The following is a 14793-nucleotide window of genomic DNA, read 5'->3' as shown; positions in this document are numbered from 1 at the left end:
GGTTAGCATGCTAACTTCAGAAAAGAAAAGACATGATGGAAATAGAAGCAAAAAACAAGAGGATTGCTTTCCACCTCTGGAAACAGCTGTTGGTGAATAAAGGAATGAAGTTTGATGCTGAACTCACAACATTTCTTCTAGACTGGTCAGTAAACAACTGTTTATGCTAACATTAGCTATGTAGCAATAGCAATACATATCACCTGTGTTTTTAATCCAGTTATGTTTCAACATGTTGGTCAGATACAGGTTTTTACTTACTAATGTCACAGCAGCAGTGTAAGAACAATATTTGCTGAGCCTGCAAAGACAGGATCACGTATAAAAGGAAAGAGCTTTACCTTGAGCTTAGGACAGGGGTACTGGAAGAGGTGGACCTTACAGAAGTCATCAGCCACAGCCACGACCCTCTCACTGTGAGAGCGACACAGGGCGTTGATGTCTGTGCCATCAGAGCCCTCCAACCACACACCTGGAACACCACGGCAACACAGTCACCATCATGATGTGAAAATAACATACACAACTCAGAAAAGCTGCACTCTGTTTTCCTCACCCATGACGTGGAAGCCCAGCACACAGGTGTAGGAGGCCCACTCTCTGTCTTTGCTATCAAAGCGGTTCCTCAGCAGTTTACAGCCTGACGCGATGTCCCCTGAGGAAACACAGCCACAGTCAGAGCAGTAAATCGCCAACACTGTCTGAGGATTCAACTGCAACAAGCTGCATGTTCACTCACAGTAAAGGATCTCATAGTCTCCAGAATTAGACATGATGTACTTCCCGTCTTTGGACCAATCCAGGTGAGTTATGAAGCTGGAGTGACCCTGATTGGACAGATAAACACATGCGAGTCACATGATGCTCTATGACACAAATGAAGGTTGGTGTCATTCTATATTTTCTTTATTGTCAGCAAATTCCATGAACAAATCCCTACCCTGGTCCCTTCCATCGTCCCTACCCTGGTCCCTACTCTGGTCCCTTCCCTTGTCCCTACCATCGTCCCTAGCTTCGTACCTACCATCGTCCCTACCTTCGTCCCTTCCACTGTCCCTACCATCGTCCCTTTCATCGTCCCTGCCATCGTTCCTACCATTGTCTCTACCATCATCCCTACCATCGTCCCTTCCATCATCCAAACCATTGCCCCTACCATGATCCTTTCCATAATCCCTACTATTGTTCCTACCATTGAACCTACCATCGTCCCTACTATTGTTCCTACCATCATCCTTACTATTGTTCCTACCCTCGTCCTTACCATCATCCCTACCATCATCCCTACTATTGTTTCTACCATCGTGCCTACCATCATCCCTACTATTTTTCATACCATCGTCCCTACCATTCTCCCTACCATCATCCCTACTAGTGTCCCTACCATCGTCCCTACTAGTGTCCCTACCATCGTCCCTACGATCATCCCTACTATCGTCCCTACCATCATCCCTACTATTGTTCCTACCATCGTCCCTACCATCATCCCTACTATTGTTCCAACCATCGTCCCTACCGTCATCCCTGCTATTGTTCCTACCATTGTCCCTTCCATCATCCCTACCATGTCTGTGGCTCTCAGTTCATTAGTTCCTGCTAGAGTTCTGGTTTGGTCCTGTTTCTAGCTTGAAGCTTTAAGGTTAGGATGGCTCAGTATTTGATATTTTCTATCCACAGAATAAATTCAACACTCTTGTCTTTGTACCTCTGATTACCAGTTGATTGATCCCTCAACAGAACACAGATGAAGGGCCTCCCACCTACATTCACTGGGTTCTGATGCATTTTTTTTCAGTTGGAGAATGGAGATTTGCACACACTTTGTATTGTTTGGATATGGATGTTGCTGAAACTGGCATCAACTAGCATCCTGACAATGTGTTGGCGGGTAGGAGAGTGGAGAGTGGTGGAGTTTTGTTGTTATTGGACTGTTAAATGACGTTTATGTTTTGTGTGCTCTAAAAACAATTCAGTGAGAATTTTTTCTCTTTCTGACCTTCCCAAACAACTGCGTCTCATGTGTAGGAGGTAGATATTCAAATGGTTAGTGGGAAGAAGTTGCATCAGGCCTGGGTCTTGGATTGGGTTCAGGGCTCAAATTTGGCAGTTGCAGTTGGGTTCAGCTGGGTCGGATTTTAAGGACACAGGTACTTTACTAAAAATGCTTAACAAATATATATATATATTTTAATGAAAAAAAAAAAAAAAAAGGTTCACTAATTTCTGCTGTAGTTTTTATCAAATGTTTCTCAAACAGGGAAAATAGTGCATTTGTTGGGGACTATTTTCAGTGGCGAATTAATCCACATTTGGTGCTCTACTGAGTATTTGGGGCAACAGGCCAGTGTGTGTGTGTTCATTGTAATGAAGGCATCAGTCACGGTAAAAGTGTGACTCACAGATGTGTTTTAATAGTTTGTGGTCAAAAATGGAGGAATCAGATATATCAAAGCGTGGAATTTACACTGATCAGCCAAAACAATAAAACTGCTGTAATGTTGTGGCTGACATTCGTTGTTGGCTTGACTTTGGGATTTGTTCACTATATGAAAAATATAGAACATCACCAGACTTATCCTGTAAACCTGGTGTGTCTTTACTTTGTTCATGAAGAACTCAGTAGTTAGCATTAGCAGTGATAGCCACCATGGCCGAGAAGACAGAGAACAAAACACCCTGACAGGAAGTTGAACTGGATCATGAGAAAATCTCTTTTAAAAAAGGTTGTTTCTTGATGTTTGACTCACGTTACACTTCCCAAAGCGGGTGTAGCGCCGGCCGCTTTCTGTCACATTGTAGATGTAGATGAAGTTGTCATGTGATCCAACAGCTAAGAAGCTGCCATCTGAAAACACAAAAGCCCATTCACACAGTTAAAGGGAGTTTCCACTTTCTCTCAGGGTCCATGCCTTTTTAGTTCAGGCAGATGTTTTGGCTTCTGTTAGACTCAGGCCTGGTCTGAAAGTCTGGATTCTGGATATGGTTCAGTTCAGTTACTGATGTTGAATAGAACAAAGAGTCACAATAGGAAAACAGATGAAGTTCACTTTCAAGATGATTCCAAACATCAGCTCATGATTTCCTCTCTACTGAAAATCACTCAAGGTTTTTAAACACCACAGACACAATTCACCACATTGATGAACTCATATCATCAGTGAAATCCAGAAGGCACCTGTGTTTTCGTATTTAAGATCTTCAACCATTACACCTGATCACAGGGTTTCTTGGTGAAAGTTCATCATACCTGGTCCATGCTTTTTTAGTTCAGGCTGATGTTTTGGCCTCTGTCAGACTCAGGCCTGGTCTGAAAGTCTGGATTCTGGATATGGTTCAGTCAGTGTTCTCTTCATTTATGGATATAACCCCCTGATGTGTATATTTTTTAATTATCAATATTATTGTTCAAATATCTTTTCAACGTGTATCTGTATATAATAGGGATGCTCCATTCATGATTTTTTGCTGCCAATACCGATCATCTATAAGTGAGATCAGCCAATGCTGATCATTTATGTCATGCGGCTGGTGTACGTTATATCAGTCTCACACACACGAGTTCTACGAAGATAGGCGATAATATGTATATACATATATGCATGTGGTGGAAATATCATAGTTTTGAATAGACTTCACAATACAACATCGCCAGAACACAGCTGTGTAATAATGATAGTAAAAAAAGAAAACACACAGTTTACACTGATCAACCAGTTACCTGTTTAATGTTGTGGCTGTTCAGTGTATACAGGTCCCCTGTTTCCATAGCCACTAATATATCCTAATTTACTGAGTATTTTGTGTGAAGAAGCTCATCAACAGCAAACCACAGAACATTATTAACACTGACATCACAGACTGTCCTGCATCACCTGGAGAGTATCTCATGACAGACAGCTGCTCGTTCCCGTCAATGGACTCAGAGACCACCTCTCTGGTCAGCAGGTCGAGGACCATCCACCTGTTAGTGGGACAGGGGAAGGAGGTGGTTCAACACAGTGCTCAGTGAGTGTATACACAGTATTTCATATCATTTGAATAATTAAACATTTTGGCAAATGTTGTGATTTGTTTTTTCTTCTGAGAGTGAGAAATGAATATCTTCCTTGAGTTTCATTGATGGTAAAACGGCGCAGTGGAGGCAACTGGAAATAATTAGTGAATGAAAGCAACGTTTGTTGTCTGAGTCTTGGGTTCAGAACTGCTCCAGTCTTTATGCTAAGCTAGGTTAGCAATGTCCAGGCACTAATTCTGTACTTGACACACAGACATGAGATCAATATCCATCTGAACCTCTCACTCTTAGACGGACAGTGTATTTTCCAAAATGTTGAACTATTCCTTTAAAATCATCTTATCTAGTTATGTTCAACTCATAGATCTACTACTTTAGGTCTATTATTGGGGGGGACTTTGTGTTGCATCACCTTCCTGTGTTGAGGCCAACTGACACCACTGATCCATTGGGGCAGAAACCAGCACACAGTCCATAGTCCTGCAAGAGACACACAGAGCTGGTCAGTATGTGCGTGTCAGTGTTGGGAGGGGCATCGAGTTGGGAACTAGAAACATTGTCTTCATTGTGAGTAAAGTGAGCGTGTAAAAGAAAAACATGAGTGTGTCATTACCTCCAGGCTGATGCTCCAGTCCACTGTGTGCTCCTCTGTGTTCCACAGACACACCTGTCTGTCGTGACCACAGGTGAGGAAGATGTTCTGAGAGGGGTGTGTGGCCAGCCCCCACATCTCATCAACGTGACCCTGAGACACACACACACACACACACACACACACACCGTGAAAGAACAAGATCAGTAATGTCACAGTGAACTGAAGAGCTAAAAGCTAAACGTTTGAGCATTTCTACAAAGAGACTCACACCTCTTCAGTCTGTTGGATTAAAGTCCATTTCACACATTTTTTTTTTTTTTTTTTTTTTTTAAGTTTGTTGCAGTTTGACTTTGCTGCATCTGACCTTTAACCTGTTCCTTGATTTGGAGAAGTAAGATCAACAATTAAAATAATATGACTCAGAAAAAATGTATTTTAATTAGAGAAAAATACTATTTTATATATGAAAAAATGAGAAGAATAAAAAAATCATATAATAAAAACGTCAATATTATAAACTATTATTTATATTTCGTTATATAAAATTATTCTTCAACCTTACAATTTTGTTTTTCAAACTGGCAAGAAAATCTGACCCTGATTTGTCTCTGTAGCTGAAGAAAATGCTGCTTATTGCTTATAACCAGTGCTGTATAGTTGTAAATCACACAGTAGAAATGTTTTCTACTTGGAGCTGTTCAGAGAATTAATAGTAATAATAATAAACATGATAAATCCAATAAGACATTCAGGACATAAAGGTAAAATCAAAAGCAGATTCAATTAAATATAAATAAAAGAATTAAATTCATAGTGTACGTTTCACAAGCAAGTTTTCAGAGTGAGTTTTCAGTTGTGACTCAAGAGAAGCTACAGTTAGCACAGACTGTCACTCCAGCGGTCAGGACCTGCTATATTAAAGGTCCTGTGGTGTGCAGTCTGGGGGGGGGGTTCCAATTCTGGAAAGAAATCGAGACGGATCGGTTATTAAATGTTTGCATCGGTAAAATCCGATCCATTAGATTATTAGATGTTTTATTAATTTGTTTAGAAATGTGACCGACCCAATGAGTTGATGTTTTGATACTATTATTCCTCCTAAATTGGACCTATGTTATGTTAATGTGCGCCACAGATGTATACTATTGTGTGCGCCGCGGATGTGCACAACCAACATGGCGGAGACTGAGCGGTTGGCTTCATTCTTCAGCCCTGGAGGTTGATGATTGGTTTTGTCTCTCTCTGCAGTCAATTCAAACTGAACCAAGAAATAAAAAAAAAACTAATGACCAGATTCCCATTAAATTAGCTGAATTAAATTAAACATTCAAATCTTAATCTTCTATTCCATGAATGTGCTCGTACTCCTCGCAGAATGAACAATTCTGGATTCAACACATTCAGGCTAAAATATCAATATTGCACCAGCGATATCTAATCATCTAGAGTGCAGATTGTCCTGGAGTTTACTGCAGACTCCACAGAGGATGAACCCTTTTCATTTTTATGAACCCATGATCGTTCCTCCTGCACCAATCTTCACAGTTTTAGCTCCACAGCTGGTAAGATCACGGTGGCCTCTGTGCTCCACCAGCAAGGCCTTAAGATTTTTGTTGTGTTTCAGTTTCCCACAGATCAAAATCAGATCTGAGCAGGAGGCCAGATTCCAGTGGTCAATGGAGACATCGCTGAGATTCGGGTGCCAGCTGTTGACCACAGTCTGCTGGATCTACAGAGACCAAACAAATCTGGATACAAGATGGTGAGGGGCCAGATGAACCTGTGACTAAAACCCAGCACTTGTATTTATGTGTATTTACAATCAGTAATCATCTCTCTATGGAGGAGCAGTCTTTATTGTTAGTGTTGGAGTCCTGCACTGGATTCAAGTTTCCTTCACATGCACGAGTAATTATCAGGAAACATTCATGCATTTAATCCAGTGTTTCTGTTTGCAACTTGATCTCATTGATATCAGCCTCACTGTGCCGCTGTGGCACAGCTGGAGTGAGTTACTGCTAAAGCGATTAATACTTCCTACTGCCGCTGCTTCACATTAAAAGCATTCGACCGGTGGTGGCGTTTATTGTGCAGGAGTCACAGGAAACACACTGAGGTCACAGTGGATCAGTTTTAAATATGAGCGGAGTAACTGAACAGGAAGCAGTTCAAACATCCAAATGACAATGCTAACCTGCAGCTACATCATTAGCATACCTGCACTATGGCCACAAATCCATCTGAGAAGGTTCCTCTGAGAATCGCGTTTCGGGTCGTACCAACTAACAGTTCCTCCCCATCCACATCAGCGATGGTACGGACTGCCCCGAACTTTTCTGGAATCTGGAGAAATTATCAGATTAATCGATCAGCCTTTTTAGATCAATACAACTTTCCTCACAGACGTCTCAACCCACCAGCATCTCAAACACACACACACACAAACACAGCTGTGGTTCACCTCACACTCTCTCTCAGGTGCCAGGTCGGCGCTCCAGCGGATGATCTTGCGGTCTTTCCCTCCTCCGCTGAGCAGAGCGCCGCCCTGCAGAGTGCACAGGGTGAACACGCTGCCTTCATGGGCTCTGGTCTGACGCATTATCTGGAAGGTCTCTGTGGGAAATGAAAGCCAGAGTCAGCTGGTTTATCAGAGCCAGTATTTCATATGTCACAAACCTAAGGAACCAATCCTGTCAACTTGTGGAGACGGGGGGGCGGGGCTGAATAAACCTGAAACCTTGTCAGTATGGAGAGAGAGAGAGTTAGCAATAGCACAACCGCTAACACTGTTTCAAGCACAAGCTTACAAACAGCATAAACAAATAAAAGATGCTAACTACGCTAACCATTCTGATACATCTGCTAGTCTCTGATTCTGGTCTCTACTCTCTGCTCTTTCACCTGTCCACCTGGAGCAAGCAGGTGGTGGGCGGGGCACAAGGCCTGACCCAGATTTCTAAATCAGGAAGTAAGAGGAGAGGTTTCTTTTCTACTTTTTATGTGTGAAAACCTTGTTAATCAAACTGAATCATAGCAGAGGATTTTTTACAGTTTGAAACATGTCTAAAGAGGAACTTTAAAATCTTTTAAATACATGTTTTCCCTCATCAATGTACTTTCAATTTCCCATAATGTCAGAACAGAATTTTAGTAATTTTTGCTAATTTATTAAACATCCAATATCGAACTATTTCTGTTACTTTTTAATCAAAAATCTGTCCACGTTGGGGCGCTCCAGTGGCTCAGCCGGTACAGCATGTACCCTGTGCTAAGGCTGAGTCCTAACCACAGCAGCCCGGGTTCAATCCGTGGTCCTTTAGTGCGTGTCACTCTCACTCTCTTTCCCGCCTATCTCTACTATCACTATATAAATAAAGCAGAAAATGCCAAAAAAAATCTTTAAAAAATATGTCCATGTTATTGGTTTCTATTATTTATATAATAATGTCATTATTTCATTCAGGGTTCTAACATCAGTTCTTCAACTTTCAGCTTCAAACGTGACCTTTTTTCCTCTAGCGCTGTTATCACATTATTGCAGCACTTACCTTTGGCTCCTTTCCCCAGCGTTTTGGTGTCCGCAGCTGATTTCCCCCAGGTCAGGATGTTTCCCTCAGAGTCTCCAGTCAAAACGTCTCCAGTCAGACTGAACACGAAGCACTGGATGAACTTGGGCTTCTTGTATTTCTGAAACAGAAACAGGTGATGGTGTTCATAACATTACCCTGGTATAGATCATGTGCTTGCTTAATGTTATACTTTTATGTTCTCTAGGTTTCTATTTTGACCTTTTTACACTTCACTTCCTCTTCCTGTCTGTCCACTCCTTTAATGAACCATGAACTTGCAAAAAACGGAATATTTGAATTTAATTGTCCCTGCTGACAGACCACGTGATTTTGTTTTTGGTTTAGAATTCAAAATCAAATAATATCATTTGAATTCGGTTTTTGGTTTCAAACAAAATAATGATAAAAGGAACCAAAAACCAAAAACAGACCATTTTGATGTTTTTTAGGTTTACATGAACTTAATGCTTATGTGGTAGAAAATAAAAAACGGCCAATGCAGTGTCTACGTATATATGTCTATGAGTAACAGCACCATGTCTACTGTATATATTACATCACCATAATCCAGGACAGAAAGAGGTATAGCTTTTTCTACTCTACATAGGAGAGCAGCTTCTATTATTGTACAGGAAGTTTCATCCGCAGCTTTTTTTTTTACTAGATTGCCAACATGAACTTCTAAAACAAAGTTTTAGATTGTCAATGGTCAATTGTATAAAACCAGCCCAACAATATAAAATCGTGTGATCTGCATACAAATGAACAGTACAGTTATTTCATAATCGGACAATATCATTGCTATAAATTGTGATGGTCCTATTGAACCCTGAGGGACGCCTTTTGTTACTGGTAAAAAAGCTGATTGAATGTGAATATGAAAAATGATAAGCTTTTTTATTCTGATCGACCTGTGTCAGGTTACACACTTTTTTTTTCAGCTGCACTGAAAGACAAAAACATAACATCTGACATATTATTTAATCTGCAATATACAACAGTTTACTTTTTGTTGTGATTTGGACGAATGTGCAAGTTTTATGAAAACAGCACATCAAAACAAAATACTACGTTTCTGGCTCAGGTTTTGCTGCTGTAGTTAGTTCCACATTTTAATGGTTCAGATCTAATTCATGTTTAGTTGAAACTGTATTTGAACAAATGATATTCGTCCTCTTCAGAATCCAGATGGCTAATCAAAGTTTTCAGTTCTCTTTCTTTACACCTCTTACTTCCCTTTCTGACCTCAAACTGAGGAAGCGGAGAACTTCCTTTTATAGTACGTACTCATACCGTCAGGGAGATTGACTTTAAACTCAGTGAGTCTTACTCCAAAGATGCCTTGCTTCTTGGTGAACTGTCCCGCGTTCAGTGTCCAGAAGTAGACGTGGGATTTACCACACGTGATGATGTTGGTGCTGTCGCTCGGGTTAAACTCCACAGCAAACACAGCCTCGTTGGTGCTCTAAAAAACACAACAACACGCACACAGAAAGAATGGATGATGAACATGATAACAACAACAGAGACCTGTGCGATTAGATGGAACAGGAACAGCCTTTCTACTTGAAGCAACATCCCAGTGGACTACGTGTTGAATCCAGACCAGAGAGACCAAAAGAGGGTCTCCTGCTACTGTCCAGGTCTACGCTATAATACGAAGACTGAACAGTGTTACAGTTTTAGTGTTTATTAAATTGAAATAAGGAGCTGAACTGGGCTGAGTCTGTCTTGTTATTTTCACACTGTTGGTCAAAAGATCTTCAATGAGCTAGTCCTATAATCACAAATGTCCCTGAGTGACTGACTGAGTGAGTGATGGTGTTCCCACCATTGGTCAGCCAAATGCCACGTGACTGAGTTGGAGTTTCCCCATTGCTCATCAAAATGATTTGTCACAAACAGTTTCTATTAGGGAAGCAGTTACACCTGCAGTGTTGCCAACCAGGTATAAAGCCAGTATATGGCTGGACTGTGTACGGTGCCAACAGCACCGTAAGACACACACACACGGCTGCAAATGCATTTCCATGTTTCTCTGTGTCTGCTGGACGTGTAGATACATCAGTCCTGTGAACCTTTTAAGGTGATAAGTCAAATAGTGTCTTTTTTTAACTTATTTTGCCCCCAAGTCCCCTTCCCCCAAAAACAAAAAAAAAATCAGTGACTACAGCTTTAAGTTCAGTTTTTTTTCATATAAATCTGAGGAGAAGTGCGTTTTTCTTCTGCCACCGGCTCAGTCCGACAGGCAGGTCTGAAGCGTACAGTATCATCATGTACAGTATGTACAGAAAGCACAGGAGCATCATCTCCACACAAAAAGCTCCATTCATGACGAGCTGTAAAGTGGACGGTCCCACTGCTGTGGAGAGGGGAGGGGGGTATAATTATCTTGTTCCTGTTGGATGAACTCGTATGTTTGTACAGTGTGGGTCAGTGTTGGCCTATCCCGCTCCTGAGTTGCCACCAACCACCCCCCCCCCCCACCCCACCCCCCCCCCCCACCAACCCTGCACACAGGACTGTAGAAGAAACATTTTCTTGCATGAGCTCATTAAATCTTGACCTGAGATGAACAAGTTCAAGCACCCACCTATGCATTCCTACTGCTGCATTACAGAACACACACATGCACACACACACGTACACACACGCACACACACACACGCACACACACACACGGCCGGATAAATTCACTGTATAAAATATTTACACTGTTGCCATGACAGCTGTGTTTAAATTGCTCTCAGTCTCAGGGAAGTTGTGGCGTTCTGGGATAAAAGCCCATAAAAGCACAGCAACGACCCCCCCCCCCCCCCTTAATCTCTCCAAACAGACCTCCTTTATAAAAAGCATGTGCAGCCACGCTGGCCGTTTGGCTGCAGGACAGGCGATCTGTCACCGTGCTCACGCTTCAGCCTCAGGGAGGATCATGAAACTGTGACGATGTAAAACCTGCTCACATCTCAAAACACGTCACACAATCAGTCAGAGCTGCAGGTGACGTAAAGGAACAGTCCAACAGTTTGTCACCACGAGTCTGATCACAGCTTTGACATCATTTTAATGTCTGAGTCCAGGACATCCAACATATCATCACCTCATTAAGTTGTTCTGTCAAACAGGTTAGCGAGCGTAATGACTTTTCTTCACGAACAGAGGCTCTTCAGGACCGAGGGAGCTACAGCTTGAGTCCTGTTTATTCAGCCTATATTTATTCATATTGACACATTAGCACCAGTCAAAGTAGCCGATGAGCACTTCCTGTTTGCAGTGAACCCACAGACGTACAGACAGCTGTGGCTGGATTAGTCTGATACTAAAGCAAACCTGAAAACATGATGAATCTCAGGCAGCTTCTGCAGTTATAAGGAGCATCTTCTTTTTAAATGGTTTCTCAGCTGATTCATGAACTGTTGACAGTGTTTCTCTATGAAGCACAAAAAATGAATATAAAGTATAAATAAATGAATAAAAAAAGAAATTCAAAATGAAACATTTTGGTCATAAAAAAATGTTTTCTCTATTTCTACATTTATGTATTTCTGTACTTCTAAATGTATTTATTTATTTATGCATTCACTTATTTATGTATTTTTACATTTATTTAACCAAGGTTTGTTCAAAAAGTCACTAGATTTGTTGTTCTGTGCTTTATCAAAAAAATGTCACTACAGAGTCTGAAAAATTGATAAATCTAGTGTCAAAGTTACTAAGTTGGCAACACTGGAAAGGCAAAGATCCTGTCTATCACTCAAAGCTGTAGTAGCTGATCACACCGCTAGAAATAGATGTAGAAATACATAAATAAATGAATGAATAAATAAATGCAGAAATAAATAAATGTAAAAATACAGAAATAGTATATTTTTTTCCAATTTATTTTTATTTATTTATGTATTTAATTATTTATTTATCTATTAATACTTATGTCTTTTTTCCCTTCATATTTCTCACAGTAAAAGTGTTTAAATATCTTTATTACTACACTCATTAGGTTTACATTTACACTTTTTGTTGCACTCTGTCTGTCTGACTTGTCTGTACCTTGACCTCCGCGTGCTTGGTGCACTTGTTGCAGTCCCACACTGACAGCATGTGTTCATTAGAGTCGTCGATCACACACAGGAACACTCCAGAGTCCTGGAAACCAAGGCAACAGACAGAGACCCAAAACCACACGGTCAGTTCATTAACACAGGACTAACTCAGTCAGTAACTCATGTTTTCTTTTCTAACACAACTGCACTGTTTTAATTCACATATGATCTCCTGTATATGATTCTTATACTATCAGGAGCAGCTGGGAGGTTTCTCATGTGACACACTTGAACAGGAAGTGTTTTTCACTGTCACTGAGATCCAGAAACATCATTAAGAAATTATGATCAACTCACAGCGAAAGAAAACGCCACTGATCCCACCCCCCTCTGGAAGGTTCCCAGGCCGATCTGCTGCAGGGTGACCAGGGAGGTGGAGTCCCAGATATGAACACAAGGCTGCAGGGGCTGACACACACACACACACACACACACACACACACACACACACACACACACACACACACACACACATTATAGTTACCACTACCTGTTATCTTTAGCCAAAATCCAACAACTTATTATAAATATATATTTATATCATTATGCTTCCACGCTGACCGTCCCATTCTCCTGATGCGATATCTCAGTAACACCTTGATGGAACTTCTTCAAATTTGGCAAAAACATTCAAGAGGACTCAAGGATGAACTGATTAGATTTTGGTGGCCAAAGGTCAAAGGTCAAGGTTACAGTGACCTAACAAAACACATTCTTGGCCATAACTCACAAATTCATTCACTAATTATGACTAAATTTAAGGATAAAATAAAGTGATGACATTTCATATCCAAAAGGTCAAAGGTCAACTTCACTGTGACATCATAATGTTCTGTAAAAAACACTTCTGGCCATTACAGGCCATTCCTGTAACTCAGGAAGGAGAGACTGAGACCATATTTCCTGATACTTGATTGGTTGGCGGAGGGATACAACTCCAAGGAGGTGATTTGAGTTTTTTTTTTACTTCACATGAGACTTAGTCGTTACTACAGTATCCAACTTTCATAGTGAATCACACAATATATGCTTTAATGATTTATAAGTGTACAGAAATGCAGTTTATAAAAAGTGGTATCACCTTCCCGTCTTTGTCCACCCCTGCTGTCTGACCAGATGCCACCCGCACTTTGTCAGGATGGACAGTGAGACTGCAGGAGACACAAGAAGGAGCTGTTCAGGGTAGAAATACATTTCAATATCTTCCCCAGGGGCAAATACCTTTATGTGGGATTGTATCCATCATGCAACATGTCAAAAATATTCTTACAGTCAAATACAGTGCAGTCTATTTGTTTTTTTCTGCTTGTGCTGACATTGTCTCTCATCTTAAATCTGATGGTACTTACATCCAAGTGACCTTACAGTCTAAGAACTATTCATCATCTTTATATCCTGTTCAAGTCTAGCTTAACAAAGTTTTTTCTATTTAAAGCTGCAGAAATGTATCTTTTCTGGCCACTGTGGAATAATCCGTGAACACAACATCTGACTGATTATCATCTTATGATTACACACATGTGAGCAACTAGTTGCCTATTTACACATCCCACAGAGACACAGGGCGACACCAGCATTTTAAGTCATGTTTGTATCCAGCTGATGAATCTAAGTCCAGTGTTCCCTCTCTTTTAACTCTGTGTTTGGTCTCCTCCAGCTCCTGAGAAATACCTAAACAATTCACCAAGTTCACTAGCTGCTCTCTGCTGTTTGCTGCTCAGCAGGTTGATTACAGCTGTGAGCTGTGCAACAAAAACAATGAGCTAATCCCGCCAACCCTCACCCCCCAATGCTTTTGTTTTTACGCCTCTGTGCTATTGTTTTTGGGTTGTCCGTACATCCGTCCCATTCTTGTGGACATATCTCAGTAACGCCTTGATAAACTTCTTCAAATTTGGTACAAACATTCACCTGGACTCAAAGATGAATTGATTAGATTTTGGTGGCTTAAAGTCTAAGGTCAAAGGTCAACCTCACAAAACACGGTTTTGACTTTGTGAAAGCAATGAACATGAACTCCTGAAGGGAATCCCTTTAGGTTTGTCACAAACATTCACTTGGATTCAAGGATGAAATGATTAGGCTTTGGTGGTCAAAGGTCAAAGGTCAAATCACTTTTTAGCCATGACTCAAGACTTCACACAACAACTATGACAAAATTTCACACAAATGGTTCATATTTTATGTGACTCTGGATAAACAGGGATGTAATCTAACCCTACACACACACACACACACACACACACACCCCATCTGTTGCTCAGACTGTATGAAAATGAAGCAGATGGTACTGACCAGCGGACGCAGTCTGTGTGTTTGCGGTAGTGGCGCTGTGTTCGGTTGTTGATGTGGTAAAGCACAATGACACAGGCGATGAAGTACACCGCCTCGCCCGTAGGAAGGAAGTACAGGTTGGCCCGGCAGTCCCGTCCCCGGTAACCGTAGCTGACATCACACAGTCAAGGTGACGTTCACTTCAATCATTGGTCCAGTTCAGTCATTAAAGGAACAGTT

The 14793-nt window shown here is 41.1% G+C and overlaps 1 protein-coding gene across 2 annotated transcripts in view; it reads right to left on the bottom strand.

Annotated features, from left to right (window-relative positions):
- eml3 (EMAP like 3) overlaps positions 1-14793 on the bottom strand; it is a 55569-nt gene that overhangs the window by 2386 nt on the left and 38390 nt on the right. For both annotated transcript variants that reach the window (XM_056369291.1, XM_056369292.1), the window contains 15 exons: positions 14575-14724; positions 13361-13430; positions 12577-12687; positions 12227-12322; positions 9510-9644; positions 8159-8297; positions 7072-7223; positions 6828-6953; positions 4629-4760; positions 4428-4495; positions 3873-3961; positions 2748-2845; positions 740-827; positions 557-655; positions 342-472 (listed from right to left, as the gene is read on the bottom strand). In XM_056369291.1, coding sequence (XP_056225266.1) covers positions 342-472; positions 557-655; positions 740-827; positions 2748-2845; positions 3873-3961; positions 4428-4495; positions 4629-4760; positions 6828-6953; positions 7072-7223; positions 8159-8297; positions 9510-9644; positions 12227-12322; positions 12577-12687; positions 13361-13430; positions 14575-14724 — 1684 coding nt within the window. The remainder of the gene's footprint in view (positions 1-341; positions 473-556; positions 656-739; positions 828-2747; positions 2846-3872; positions 3962-4427; positions 4496-4628; positions 4761-6827; positions 6954-7071; positions 7224-8158; positions 8298-9509; positions 9645-12226; positions 12323-12576; positions 12688-13360; positions 13431-14574; positions 14725-14793) is intronic.

This window comes from Seriola aureovittata, chromosome 23 (genome assembly GCF_021018895.1).
Source record: "Seriola aureovittata isolate HTS-2021-v1 ecotype China chromosome 23, ASM2101889v1, whole genome shotgun sequence".
Taxonomy (NCBI): Eukaryota; Metazoa; Chordata; class Actinopteri; order Carangiformes; family Carangidae; genus Seriola; species Seriola aureovittata.
This window is presented reverse-complemented; position numbering and strand designations above follow the sequence as displayed.